Below are 15,258 nucleotides of genomic sequence, written 5' to 3'. Positions count from 1 at the left end.
GTATGATGATTACTTTACAATCATGTACAACTACATGACATCACCCAAACTATTTTGAAGCAAAAAATAAAAAAATAAAGCCCCCCCCCCCCTTGGCTGCATCTTCTTGCATGTGTGCCTTTATCCATCACCATGGGTTCTGGTATTACTGCATGACAGGTACTTGAAATACCTGTCAAAAGCCCTGAAAGTCGTTATTCGAGCAGTGAATATGACCTCGGGGCACTAAAAGCATGTCGCTATCCGCGAAATGTCGTTATTCAGATAGTCGTTGTATCCGACGAAAAATATAATACAGCTAGATGGGACTTTGCTCTGGGCATCGAAATTCTGTCGTTATTCGCGAATTGTCGTTATATCCGCAGTCGTTATAAGCGAAGTTGACTGTAATTGATAATGAGAAATGTCGCAGAGCATGTGATTTCAGCAGACGTGTCACATGATTGGCAGACACTGGTTTGAACAGTGCTAGGATAAGAAGTGCTATGGAAATGTTTTGCTCTGACACTCAGTGCATTACCACAGGCATGTGGCGTGCAGATAATGTGATGCAACTTCAAGAGATTCAATACCACCTTCTTCTCAGCTTTAAATTGCTCGAATGCACAGCGGTCCGTAACATTCCACTGAAATGCTTGTGCTCAAATGGTCGTGCTAAACTGTCCATGTTGAAATTCTGGTGCTGAATATGGGATTAATCCGGGTGTTGTAGGCTAGCTAGACCCATTTCATTCTGAACTTATCCTTCCCAGTTTCTTCAATAACTTCTTCTTCACATCTACATCAAATGTATTGTGCTTTGTTCTGGTGTACGTGTATATTTTGTGCAGCTGATAATGGCCAGTACGCAGCAGCTCTAAGTGAACTGATCAAGGAAGGTATCCAGTTGATACCGTACGGGCGCCTGATAATGTGCGGGCCAGGCCGCACAGGCAAGAGCAGCTTTCTGCGATCCCTCCTGCGTCAAGCGTTCATGTCTCAAGTCGACAGCACAATCGGTGTGGAGCTGGAGAAGGTGATCTGCACCATCGAGAAACAAGGGTTAAAGTATGTCTGGAAGCAAGCTGAAGATTCTTACCAGCAGCAGTTGGCCCTGACGCACAGAGCTGTTGGTCAAGAGAAACGGAAGAAAGAGATCGTAGCAGCATTGAGACAACAAGGCGTTGCTATCCCCGAGAACACCAGGTCCACATCCTCAACGCCATCAACGCCCGTAGCATCACCTTCCGTTGGGATTGAGACTGAGCAAGCAGGTACAGCCAGTGTGAGTGAAACTACTCTCAGGCAAGCTGATGAAACCACCAATACCGGGTACTCTGCTCAATCACCCACCAGTCCTACCATGGAATCTCAGAATGTTTCCACTGCATCCAAGCCGGAAGAGGTATCAGACATGGCTGCGCTGAAGGAAGAGACACCAGAGCAAGATGTCCAGCAACTACAGGCAGAAATCAACTCAGCAACATTGAAGTTCGAAAGTTTCATTAATGATCTGCGGACAGGCAAAAGCGAAGTTTTCACTGCAGAACACCTCAAAAATCTGACATTTATGGATGTCTGGGACTTTGCAGGTCAGAAGATGTTTGCTGCTATCCAGCACATGGTGCTGGCCTGCACCAGATGTGCATATGCTGTCGTCTTTGATGCATCAAAGAAGCTCCAGGCCAGAGCGAAGCCGACATTTGGTGTAGATGGTGAGGAACTGCCGCTTTCCAACCACCTGGAGCAGACCAACTTTGATGTGATGGAGACATGGTTCAACGCTATCCACGAGGTCATTGGAGACAGCGACAACGTACCCGTGTTTGCCATTGGCACACATGTGGACAAGTTACCTAAGAATCCAGAAGCAAGGAAGAAGGCCACTGAAGAGATAAAAAAGTACATCTGGGCCAATGCAGAGGGAAAAGCATACGCCAACAACATCGACAAGGTGGTATTTGTGGACAACACACGAGCTGGTAAAGATCCAGAGGACCCAGCAATTGTTCAGCTACGGCAAGACATCATCCAGCAGCTGCAGCATCAGTTCAACGTTCCCATACCAATCCGCTGGCTTCCTGTGACCATCTCCATTGGGCACATTGCAAAATCGTTTGAACGACCATGGTTATCGGTTGAGGAGCTACGTCGCTTGGCCATTGCTGTTGGTAGCATCTCCAGTGATGATCCTGAGTCAGATTTCCAGGAGATGGTGAAGTTCCACCATGGTCTTGGCCATTTGCTTCACTTTGTTCACAATGCCCGCCTTCGTGATCGTGTAATCATCGACATCCACTGGGTTCTGAAGACCATGTCATTGCTCTTCTGTCCTGAACCAAAGGATATGCAGAGCAAGCGTCTACGTCCACAGTACGACTTGCTGACTCAGAATGGTATCCTCCTTGAAAGTCTTGCCCTGCACCGCTGGTCACAGCACAATCGTATGACATCGCGCTACACGGCCACAGAAGAACAGCGTGATTTCCTGTTTGAGATGGGTGAGCACTTTGCCCTGTTCTACAACACCAAGACAACTGTGAAGGTGCCTGGTCAGAGGAAAGAGGTGACAACTCGCAAGTTCTTTGTACCAGCTCTCGTGGAGCGAGTTGCACGTGTTCAAGACGAAGTGAGCAAAGGCAAGCCAAGTTCAGCTATGTACCTGTATAGTGGTGCAGATCGTTACTTTCCACAAACCCTATTCTGGTGTGGTGTTGTGAGGTGTATGCAACGCTACAGTCCAAAGGTGGATCCAATCCTCTATCACACATCGGCACGTATTCTGGTGAAGGATCGCTTCTGGCTGGTCATGCAGTATTTCCAGCATGGCATTCGCCTGTCACTGGAGATTCCTGTTGATGCTCGACCAACTGCTAAGTCTTCGATCACCAGTGCAACTCCTGTTCCTGCTGCTGCCGGTGTGAGAAAGTCAGTTGAGTCCGCTGGCATTGGAGCTGCTGCAAGTGAGGATGAGGCTGAAGCTATCATGCTTTGTCATGAGCTTCTACCGTACCTGGAGTCGGAGCTCGACAAGCTGAAGGCATTCTCCCTGACTCATGTTAAGTTTGGCAGAGCTGTTCGCTGTCCATGCTCGTTCAGCCGAGATGCGTGTCGCAAACACAAGCAGAAGTCTTGTGAGGAGATTGGCTGTCAACACTTTGCTCCGCTGGTGGAGGGATTGCGACCACGCTGTACCATTGGAGCACGTCCGTCAGTGGATATCAGTGATGTGCGGCACTACTGGCCATGCTTCTCTGGAGACACACATGTGAGTATACCATGGATTGGTATCGCCCTTACGTCTCATATTATGCAATGTGACTAGGTATTCTAAATCCTCTCTATTTTTAATCTTTGACATCAGAATAGTAGCATCAGTACTGAGTAACAACGAAACAGCCCTATCTTATTTCCTTTTGTGTACCTCTTGCGTAGCATCAGTACTATGGAGAAATATTATTAACGGGAATCATGGTATCAATTACGTGGAGAAAAACTTGTGCTTTTTATACACTTCAAAGTACTTTGACAATTGGTCAACGCCTCACATTTGGTACTTTCTTGTATTACTTTAGCAGTGTACTCTTGTTTTCTTTCATTTTCAGACGGTGGCGAGTATGGATGAGAAGGATTGTTCGTCCGACCCAGTGACGGTCGTTAGAGATGCTGCTGCATGTTCGGGAGGTTAGTGACACAGCTCATTTCAACGAAATGCATAGCAGGGTTATTGATACGGGTTCTTCTAATGGTACTAACAGTTATACAGCGGTGGCAAATGAAATCCAACCTCACATCTAGTCCGGATCAGAAAATGCATGTCCCTAGAAGTACACATGCTTTGTTGTGTATTGAGCATGCCAGTGCCGTGCTCATGATGTTGGATTTCACTTGGCAGCACTTTAGAATTTAGCTTGCACTTGACACCGACACTCAGTAGTTTATGTACGGCTGGCCAGTGTCTACATGTGCTTAGATAGCGTGTGCTAAATGGAACACGGATGAGTCGTTTTATTACGACAGCCTGCACTGGCTATCTGTAGTTTAAGTACGGCTGGCCACTGTCTACCTACAAGGCTACATGTGCTTAGATAGCGTGTGCTAAATTTGATCCCGTCGCTTGAATTTCACTGTACCAAAAGTGAGCCTCGGTTTGCGATCTTGCAATCTACGCATTGTTCCTCGTAGCCCGTGATCGGGTTTCATGACAACTGGCAGACATTATTTTTCTTTGATTAGTGTATTGCCCCATTTTGGGACGATTCGGACTGGCATTGAAACAATCCGAGAAACACTGAACATTTAAGAATGTTTCACCTTCCGAATGGAATATAGTGCAGCCTTTCAATTTGGACTTTTTGTTTACTAGTAGTATGTAGTGATGTATGCGCTGAAGGTAAAGTGGTTCCACTATACATCATGAGTTTGATCACATCTTTAGTTTTCTTGTGAGACACTAGTCGGTTTGAGAAATGAAGATATTGACCATGTGTACCGCCATCACAATATACACATTGACATTGTGACACAGTGTAGGGGCATAGTCTCCAGTTTTCCATTCAAAATGGTACCCCTCTATCTAAGACCTGTATGTTGGGTATTGCCATATTGGAGCACAATTGTGAGCCGTACGACTGTTTTGTAGTGAGCCGTATGACTGTTCTGTGTCAAAATTGGCAGAATTACCTGGTTCACCGACATGCCTGCACAAGTCAGTCTACGCCCATGCTGGTGTGCTGGGTGTATTGGTGAATTTTAGTAATGAAGCTGCTGAAAGCCATTATCTCTGAACTCTTCATTGTGTCTTCAGGGAAATTGTCTTGTAAATCACTGCAGTGCTTAATTCCGAGTTGAATTGGTGGTGGAATTCGGGCCCTGTCTGTCATTTCTAGAGTTTGTTTCTTTGTCGTGTTCTTGTGCTGCAGGTCAGCTACCTCCAGGCAAGTCTGAATCTGAGAGAGCAGCATGCTATCACCTAGCTTTGCACAAACACTGTGCCGCTGTCAAGATCTGTTCTGAGATTGATGTGAGCGACTGCATGGAAAGCTTGCGTGCTGAGGGCCATGTGAGCACTGAGTGTGTCAAGGAGAGTCGAGCTATTGTCAAGTCAAGTGGAAGCAAGAAAGCCATCAGTCACCTGTGCACTGTCTTGGAGGATCTATCGGACACTGCCATGTGCTACGTTGTGGAGGATATCCTGCCGTCGCAAGGTCTGTCACAGCTCGTGGAGACATTCCGTGTGTGTCCTGGTCCTGGAAAGTGTTCACTACATCGCAATGACCTGCATCCTGTATCAGTGTGTTCCAGTGACAAGACACTGTCCATGCAGACTATTGTTGATGCCTCCCAGACTGGTAATGTCAAGAGTAGTCAACTTGAGACTGGGGTAAGAACTCTGCTCTGTACAGTCTACTTAACTGCATGTTTGGTGATTGTACAGTAAAGCATACCTTAGCCACCAGTGCAATAAGAAACAGGAACACCTGTGTTTGAAGACCTATCGTATCAATGCACAGACCATAGATGACAATACTTCAAGTACATACAAACATGTGAGCTTGCTGTATAGAAGTATGGTTCTGGATTTCAGATGTGCTACTCAGTGAGATTACCCAACAGGCTTTTCTAAACACAGAACAATTCACATCAATCTGTCGTCATCTTGTTCACAGATGTCTGAGCTTCACCAGGAAGTACTGCGTTCAAGCTATGTGGAGTTGAAGTGCAGTTTGGACGTAGAAGAGGGCATTCTAGACCGTCTCTATGCAGAGAGCATCATCACCCAGCGCTTCTGCAAGAAACTCCGTGCTATGGATGATCGTGAAGACCAGGTATTGCATGTACTGGTGTACATTCTATAGTCCTGTTGGCCACCGAAGAATGGGGGGAATGGGATCAGGGTTCTAGCCTAGCCCCGTTCTTATTTTTAGCGAACACAGCAGTTTCGTTCTTATTCGATGATACAGTCTTACATGAACATTTATGCAGAGTTATACCTCTCAGTGTACATTATACTGTATCACAGTTTCCGTTCTTATCTGCAAAAAAATCCAGCCTAGACCTTGGGGAAATTCTAGCCTAGCCGTTCTTCAGCGGTCCGTTCTTCGGCAGTCCGTTCTTCGGCGGTCCGTTCTTCGGCGGTCCGTATAAAGTGGTCAATGCCCAATGGCAGACTAAAGCAAGCATTGTATTTTATACGTATACTCAAACATTCCTGGAGTTACGTGGGGGAAGACCGTGTCCGTAACTGTCAGCTGCCTGTGTCTCTGAATAACTCTGAACTGCAATCAAGTCATGTACTACATTAGAAATTCAAGTTGTTTTTCACCTTTCTCTCAAACAAATGAATACTGTGCTGGGGCTCCCTGCGTGCTAGTTTGTACGTGAACTGAGTGTATGGGTTTCGGTGAGAGCTGCGTCTCACCAACCTGTGTGGATGCAAAGGAAGTGAGAGTTTTGAAAGTCTGAAGAACATGTTGAACGGTCACTGCATGGATGACGACCACAGCATAACTTAGTGGTAGAGCATCGCTGGCCATAAGCCAGGGTCCCTGGTTTGAGTCTTGGTGGTGATAGTCATATATTTCAGACTTTTTCTGTTTGCGCCTTTCCCAGTAACTAATGAATGTTGTCGTTGTTGTGTACTGTGGTGACTGGCGCTTTTTTATTGGAATGTTGTGTCTCAGGCGTCAGTCTTCTTGGAAGCACTGCCGGGCTGTGGCAAGCAGGCGTTCCGTCAGTTTGTATCCGCTCTGAAAGAGAGTGAGAAGCTGGCCCACCAGGAGCTTGCTGATCTCCTCCAGTTGAAGCTACTGGAGATATCCTCTGTAAGCATACTGTTGTTCAGTGTTATGACACTATTTCCATCCGTGCTTACTTTTTTTATCACCAGCTGTACATATCAGAAGGTTTTCCTGTCTTCATTGTTGTTTGTTTGGTCCAATCAATTACTGGAATTGGGAAAGAAATTTCAAGGAAGCACACTTGTGCACCAATGAGGCCAGACTCGTGGGTATGTGTGTGTGGGGGGGGGGGGGAGGGGGGAGGGGGGGGGGGGGGTGCACAGAGCAAGCAGCTAAGCACATGTGTGATTTGTGGACATGTTGAATAGGCTCTTGTAATTCATTATGTTCTCATAGTCTCTTCCTCCTCCCCCCGGACACACACACACATCCTATGCTCTGCTCTCTGTCCAGTTTGGCAGAGATGCAGCATGGTTGGGCAATGTGATAGTCCAGTATGCAAATGTACGGAGAGTCTCAGAGAATGTTAGAACAAAGTCCGTGATGTATAATGTTGTTTGAAGCTGTCAACATGAGGCTTAGTACGTGTATTGTTCCAGGACTCAGTGCATTGACGAATATCTCTTTGTGTGTGTGTGTGCTTTTGTCCCTGTAGGGTCTGTGAAGGTTACTCTGCTGGTGGACCTGCCATGAGCTGCTATGTACCCACAATGAGCTGTATCAGTGAATGGTGTGTGTAGACTCTACTGAACGATCGTAATGTTTCTGATCAAGTGTGTTCAGGTATTCCAAGACGTTTTCCAGTTGTGTTTCTTTTACTCTGTCTTGAGATTTTGTCTGGCATTCTAACTGGTGTAGATATGATTGAATTACGCTTTCCTTCATGCTGTATTATCGCTAGAATTAATTGCTCAGTGAAATGGTTGACAATGCAAGTTAGAGTGTAATGAAATCCACACTCTACTGCACTGCTAGTTTGTATTTGCTATCTATAATGTGTATGCTTTGCTTTGTTGCACGGAAACGTGATCCCTGTTGGGCTACGTTTTGAGCTGCTCAGCTGCGCTAAAGAGCCTAACTGTTGGTGCCTTAATTTATTATGATTCTACGAGTTTATTGATTTTACAACCTTTTGTGCGGTTTCTCTGCGTATCGTTCAAATTTACAAGAGTACTGTCTGTTTCATGATTTTCAATACTATTGGATATCCTTGATTCACCTTTCCTTTTAGCAGAGCTCATAGTTTTTTTTCTCTCTTGACATTAGCCTATGTTCTTTCTGCGCTTGTAGTCTGAATAGTCGGAAAAAAACGTACTCAGCGGCACATTCACGTCTGAAGGTTGCATTGCCTGAGATTATGGAGAGTTACTCGGATTGCAAGAAGTTTGTACTGACGTATACTGTATGTGGGCTTGTACGAGTTGTACAGTATTGCTTGATCTCTATGCTTGACGGCATCACACGGTTATCACAAAACTGAACTATCACAATGTCAGACCGGAAATACCTCATTAGTGCATTGGGAATATGGCTGACTGTACTTGCTCAATATGATTGTATAAGTTGTTAGTTGGACAATGGCGGGTATTGAGTGGAGTTAGTACAGTGTACATTCTACTTGTACATGTACTGTTGGTCGCTGGGTCTGCCTAGTAACCTACATGAAAACTGCTCTTATTTTCATGTACGTGTATAGTGTACTCAATGCACATTTGAGTTACCGTGTATACATTGGTATGCTGTGCGTGGTGAAATTCTAGCCGTTCTTGGGCGGCCGACAGTACTCACCTCTTTTGGTTTCCTAAGAGATTTAGTTTTGGGAGGCGTTAGCGAGTGTGTACAGCATACCGCCTGCCTCCATGTATGTATGACTTGTGTAGAGGCTGTGGAATCCAGGTTTTTTGTGTGTTTTCAGCCTAATGAAGGGTCAGTCCCGAAAATTTGGTGGAATGTTTTTTCGCAGTGAAGAGACCGTTGTTGGGGTTGGAGAAGTGAATCACACTGTATGTTTCAGTGGTTGCCTTGGAGTTTAGGGAAAATTAATTAGAAAATCATTTGGGTGTAGCCGATGCTGTATCCCAAGCAAGTGTTGACTGTTGCAGTGTTGGTTCCTTTTTCGTGTCATTTTCACAATACATGATTCACCATAGCAACGATTGTCCTTACCCCGCCTAGTTACCATTGTTACTTGAGAATGCAGAGACTCTGCGAATCTCACGCGACCAATGCAATGAATGCATGCCCCCCCCCCCCCCAAGGCCAAAATGAAGGCGCCAAACCGGCTCTGTCCGTAACGACCTTCGGATCGATCCACCTGGACGCGGTAGCCACCATTGGCATTGGCACCAACGACCCAAGCCGGCCACTAAGGAAATCATCATACATGTAGCTGTTCCCGTTGCACCTGCACTGCGCCTGCGTCTGTATGTGTGTGTGTGTGTTTGGTGAAGACGCAGTTATTACCGGTCCGTTTATGGTTCATGTGCGAAGAAGAGGTACAGGACCATTGTGTTTGATAGCAGTTTTGTACACTGTAGTCTCCTGGGCAGCATACCCTTGTCCCAGAACCAGAGAAAGTAGACCTGTTCAGTATCATCGAAAAAAATCATTGTCGGTTCGTGTGTCCGTCAGTGACAACGAGGTCTAAACAACAACGGTAACATCGTTGCGTTGTTTTCTCTCGAGTCAGGGTGATGTGTTGATGATAAGCCACTAGTGCGACTTGTGCTGGAAAACCGAAGCTGCACTGTATCTGCAGCTATCCAGTATTTACGGTAAGGTACAGTGCATGTATACACTCTGTAAAAATGTCACATGACTAAGAGGGGTAGACCTTGAAACCTTCAAGCAGTACAGTCAGTTATTGCCAGGCTGGCAAGATGGGTTGGAGTTATCCTATGTGGAGAATTGATTTAGATTTTCAAGACGTGAAGAAACCCCGTGTTAACGATACCTACATGTAGTTGTATTGCAAGTCAAATTCACTCTATGTAACGTACTAGAACAGTAATGCAGAGATATAGGGAAATGACAAAGGCAAAAGAATAATTATATTGATTGCGCTTCACATGGGTCATCGCAGTTCTGTTCACGTCATGCTTGAGGAGAGTATTCAACTTAACATGCCCAGAACATTGACCCTCAACACTGTCCTCAAACTGATGCATACTTCCCCTGTACTCAAGTACTAGTACTTGTATATCCGTCTCTATTGTAATATTTCACGAAACCTTATACATGAACCTCTTGCAGGGCGTCGGACACGCTACGGTAACTATGGTATTGACTATACCACTCTTCATCCCGGGTACCCTGTGAATCAATAAAACACACTGATCTGAGGTCTAAATTTCGAAATGTTCATAGGAACCCCCCCCCCCCCCCAACCTCACGAGTAAATTGTACTTCGTGTGGCTCACAGTACCATCCTAAAATACCTTCCAACACCCCTGCCTCTTGTCATTCACAGAGTGTTTACATACAATGGAGTTCACCATGAATGCAGAGAATGGGATTTTCTGATTTTGACCTCTTTGGTTGTGGGCCTGATCAGTGATCAACTCACCTCCCATCACTTTAAAGGGGAAGTCAAGGCAAAAATTAAAATTTCACCAGTTGTAGTCTTCGGGGTGCTGAGTCGAATGGTCGTGGTCCGAGAAAGCTGAGACGCTCCCTTCCTACTTGAATCCCAATCGAACTCGCGCACTTCCACCGAAACTGGGTGACTGCGCCCTACTAGATGGGGATTTGTATGCAAAATGTCACTAAAAGCGCCATTTCGTTCTTGTAAAAGCACAGATGACCGCGATTGGCCCATATGTTGTAGTCTTTTGGACGGTGAGTCGACTGGTCTTGGTCCGAACAGGCTGCAATGCAGCGTTCCTCCTTTATTCCCAATCGAACATGGTTGAACAAGCGGTCACGTGCTCCTGGGTGCCCAAATCACCTGGTCACCACGCCAGCAGGCGACAACTTTCACACCAAGGTTCAACTCGAGTGACAGGACTGCACCCAAAAAAGGTCAAACAGGCTAGTAAATTGTACCCGGCAGGCACGGTGACCAGGTGACTGGCGTACGCAGGAGCACGTGACCGCTTGTTCAACCATGTTCGATTGGGAATAAAGGAGGAACGCTGCATCGCAGCCTTTTCGGACCAAAACCAATCAACTCAGCGTCCAAAAGACTACAACATATGGGCCAATGGCGGTCATCCATGCTTTTATAAGAACGAAATGGCGCTTTTAGTGACATTTTGCATACAAATCCCCATCTAGTAGGGCGCAGTCACCCAGTTTCGGTGGAAGTGCGCGAGTTCGATTGGGATTCAAGTAGGAAGGGAGCGTCTCGGCTTCCTCGGACCACGACCATTCGACTCAGCACCCCGAAGACTACAACTGGTGAAATTGTAATTTTTGCCTTAACTCCCCCTTTAAAATCTGCATCTGCACCCTTGATCCATAGAGGGTGGTGGAGTTCCTGCGGATTCGCAAAACTCAGTCAAACTGAGTATCACTTGAACCATGAATATCTTGTACCCATGATGTAGTGAAATGATTGTGTGTACATATGAACAGTAGTGGTGTAGAACAGAGGACTGTGTTGTAGGTGAAGTGTGTTTAGTTAACCAAAAATGAACTGTGTGATTTTTACATAATACTCGTATGTGGCTATGGAGAACCAGCAGTGACAGTGTAAGGAGTGGTGGTATGGTGTATGTGGTGCATGGCAGTATTTGTCTCTATACACATGGGTCAATCATCTCCATGCCATGTGTGTGTGTGTGTGTGTGTGTGTGTGTGTGTGTATGTGTGTGTGTTAACATAATGATATGTGTATACATGTACCTGTATTGTGTGACACTGTACAGCCGGTCTTCTGGTTGATTGTCATTCATACTTGAATTCTCTTTCAGCAAATTCATCGACTATCAGAAAAGAAAGATTCTGTTTCACAGTTTGTTTGTTTTTGTTTGTATTTTTTATCACTTTGTGTTTAGAACGATGCCGTTTGACTTCTGGGATGATGTTGTCCTGCCAGCATGGTATGACATAGCTCAATGCCAGATTACACATGAAGCATTCGTGAAGGTCCTCATGGCAACTGATGAACATCATCCACGTATCAGCAGAGATCACGTGCTTAGGGGACATCTGATGAGTTGGAAGAAGGCTTATACCAACATAAGGAGTTCAGAAAAGGATAGGTTAGCCGGATATGTGGGCGTTATTATTACCTACAAAAGAGGACCATCAGGTGTCCAGAACTTCATTCAAGACATCCAGTCTTCTTCTTTCCCGTCCAATGTTGCTGTTGGTGGATTGCTGGAGAGAATTTGGCAAGCTCGTAAGAATGATCATCCTGATGAAGATGTCAAGGATCCACGTGAGTAAAAGATTGCCATAAAGTTAGTTCTAACACTTGCACCCAGTTAATTTAAGCAGGGAAGTAGTGCAATGATTTCATGGTATTTTGTATGTAAAGTTCATACTTCATACACGTGGAATTGCACCACTACACTTGTTAGCTGCTCTGGCAACCCAATATTTTCCCTAAGCACTCTCAGAAGACTATCTTGTAGTCTCATGAGTATTACTATGAGAAGAAGTATTGGAAGACAGGAACCACTGGAACATGGGCTGTTCTATAGTTGATGGAATAATCTGAATAATCATTACAGACAAAGAAGCGGGAAATATGAAAAAGTGAGCACAATAGTGCGTTTGTATTGTGACCTGTATGCTGCATAAGTATCATAGCATAAGTATACCTGTTGCATACTCGTATACACCTTGTAAATGAAGATAGCACGTGCAATACTGTACATTGAAGAAATCTTTACATACATGTTATGTGTGATGTTATGCTGGTGCATGTTACAACATTATACAAGATCATGCATTCTATTCTGTACAGTAGAACTACAGTATATTCATAAAAAGATGGACTTCTAGCCTTTGGCCATAAATGGGTCAAACCTTTTAGATTATTTTTCTGCAATCCCTATGGAATCCTCTTCTAATTTTGTTTCTGAAGTCTATTTGTCCAAAAAGCAAGCCATAACAAGAATAGGATTTCGGCCAGGTTTTACCCCAAAACCCACTGATTTGGGAAAAACCATCAAAACCCAGGCGGTTTGTCAGACCCCGCCTGCAACAGTGCATTGTGCGGTTCGGACCTCAGTTCAGGTACCTTTTTTGGACCCGGTTTCAAATTTCAAATTTCGCTGCACTGTATACGATAAATTTCACGAAAATCGGCAAATACGGGAGATCGCCAGAGCCAGGCACCATCTTTTTTTATGAAAGGACTGTAGAAGTGGCATACCATCAATGGGAATGGAAAGCGTAGTTTCGCCGATGTAGGATAATTACGACTCATGCATTATACCATCGTGTCACGGGTTTTAGTCAATACCGTATTTCCCCGTAAGTTAGTACGTACTAACTTTCGAACTTAGCAGCCACATGAGTACTAACTTTCGGGGGTGGTACTATCTTTCGGGGTTTTTTTTATCGGGGGTAAATGACACGCAGTGGGAAGCCTGCGCAACTCTAGTGTCCGTGTATATGATGTATGCACTGTACAGTGTCTGTACATGTAGGACGGGTACGAACTTACTATCTTTCGGGGGGAACTGTCTTTCACGGTGATAACCTTGGCAGTGGAAAGTGTATTTTTTATAGGGGGTACTACTAAGTCATTGGGGAGAACTAACTTACGGGGAAATACGGTACATGCGTGTACACAAGTAGTGAAATGAACATGATTGCACTTGTTAGGTCCCGGCTAAACAAAGTCCCCTCACACCAGAACACAGGGGTTCGTAGCAGAAATACACCTGGTACACACTCACTATCGTGCTATGTAAGTTTAATATCGAGACGTGTAGATCTTTACTTGCTCAACTGATGCCAAAAATTGTTTGGTGCAAAGATCCATCAATCTTTGTTATGCTACATGGATTTTAGACTAAAACTGAGCATGTATGTCACATATGCTGTATCCAGTCAAATTGTCAACCAATGCATTTGCAATACTCAAGGCTACCCGAAAATTATTAATTATTATATGAGTGCAAATTTTGCCTGAGTTCAAATGTAGTCTAGAAATATACTTCCTCCGCACCACCGAAAAGTGCACTTATTTTTTAAAAGAGCCTGTGAGCAATCATTCCTTGACATTGGCTAAACAGTACGTCAAAAATCAGATCCAAGTATCTAGAAAGAGACTTCTTTCGTAGCCGACGTTTGATGATGACTCAAGCTAATGAGGACTCAAACCCTCTCCAATATAATCAACATCGAGTGACACAGACACACACAAAAGGAAGTGAGTCATACGATGTGTGAAACTTTCAACTTCCGTGCTTCTGGGCTTTGCACGCAAACCAGTTTGCGCAGCTAGTGCACGCATGCCCGACATGTGGGCTCGTGCATAGAAAACCTGTACGCACTGCTGGGATCGCGAGGTCCTGTACGCACTATCTGCAATCCGCGGAAGCCGGCGCAGAACTAACCTGCAGCACGCAGTGTCGAATTGAAGTGCTTTTTGTTGTCAAGTTCCTGCACTGTAAGTTCTCCATCTCCTGCCAAAGTCTGAACAAGTGAAATACCAGTAGCTCACATCATGTCATTGTTCCGTCTGGACCTGTACAGCTTGAAGGCTAAAAATGAACCTTGACTACTGGTCAGAGTGCAGAGCTTGAGTACCATGCAACTCTGAGTTGAAATCTATTTTTGTTCCAATGGATTTCTACTGAATACTATGGAGAGGCTGGTTCGGGAAAAGTGCTCTGCTGGTCCTTAGGCTGTGACGTGCTATTGTTTAAAATTTGATGTTGTGCCCGCAGCCAATTTGTGATTTCTCTTACGCCATACGAGAGTAGAAAAGCCTTCAGATTACTCTTGCTAGGCAGATCCTGTCTCTCAAATACACATGGATCCAGTCAGCAATGGGAATGTGGCCAGTTTAAGGCAACATGACAAACTTACTATTGAAAAGATATGCGCACATTGCGGTGGGGTGGCGGAAGTATGAAGATGACATTCAGACAAAGACAAAAAAGCGGCGACAAGTACGGAAAAGTGTGTACACTGGGGGGGGGGGGGGGGCAGAAGACGGTGCAGCAGCATGTACAGAGGGGTGACAAAAACACAGCAAAAACGCAGCAGCAGGCCGCAACAGAGTGACAAAAACACAGGAGCATGTACGACATACATATTTGTATACAGCATATTATTTCCTAGTGTGCAGGTCAAATGCAGTATTTGTTATGGTAATAAAGTTTATGTACAGCCTGTGTGGATATGGGTACACGTATAGCTCATGGCATTCCATGCTCTGATCAATTGACACCAGTTGTTCGCCACCAGAAACCATATAGCCCAACTCAACCTCTTGTGCTCAGCTGTGCCTTGCTATGCTTGTGCCACACCACGTGCACACACACACACACACGGTGACACTGCATGCATACACACACCACGTGCATACACGGTAATTACACTGCATGCACACACGGCACACACACACACACAC

At 45.1% G+C, this 15,258-nt stretch overlaps 2 protein-coding genes across 4 annotated transcripts in view; both read left to right on the top strand.

The window, feature by feature from the left end:
* LOC135818092 (uncharacterized) overlaps nucleotides 1-15,258 on the top strand; it is a 31,728-nt gene that overhangs the window by 11,730 nt on the left and 4,740 nt on the right. Inside the window, exon 1 of one of the 3 annotated variants that reach the window (XR_010553621.1) lies at nucleotides 11,725-12,102. The exons of the other annotated variants lie outside the window; for them this stretch is intronic. The gene's annotated coding sequence lies outside the window, so the exon portion shown is untranslated. Of the gene's footprint in view, nucleotides 1-11,724; nucleotides 12,103-15,258 lie in introns of those variants that run through there. 3 annotated transcript variants of the gene reach the window in all.
* Nucleotides 771-8,119, top strand: LOC135818087 (uncharacterized). Its single transcript, XM_065331410.1, has 6 exons — nucleotides 771-3,247; nucleotides 3,585-3,663; nucleotides 4,902-5,362; nucleotides 5,649-5,807; nucleotides 6,663-6,803; nucleotides 7,375-8,119. Exons 1-6 carry the CDS (start codon nucleotides 788-790, stop codon nucleotides 7,381-7,383), a joined length of 3,309 nt encoding a protein of 1,102 aa, XP_065187482.1. The 5' UTR covers nucleotides 771-787; the 3' UTR covers nucleotides 7,384-8,119.

Source organism: Sycon ciliatum, chromosome 5 (genome assembly GCF_964019385.1).
Source record: "Sycon ciliatum chromosome 5, ocSycCili1.1, whole genome shotgun sequence".
Taxonomy (NCBI): Eukaryota; Metazoa; Porifera; class Calcarea; order Leucosolenida; family Sycettidae; genus Sycon; species Sycon ciliatum.
Note: the sequence above shows the minus strand (reverse complement) of the source record. Positions and strands in the feature narration are given on the sequence as shown.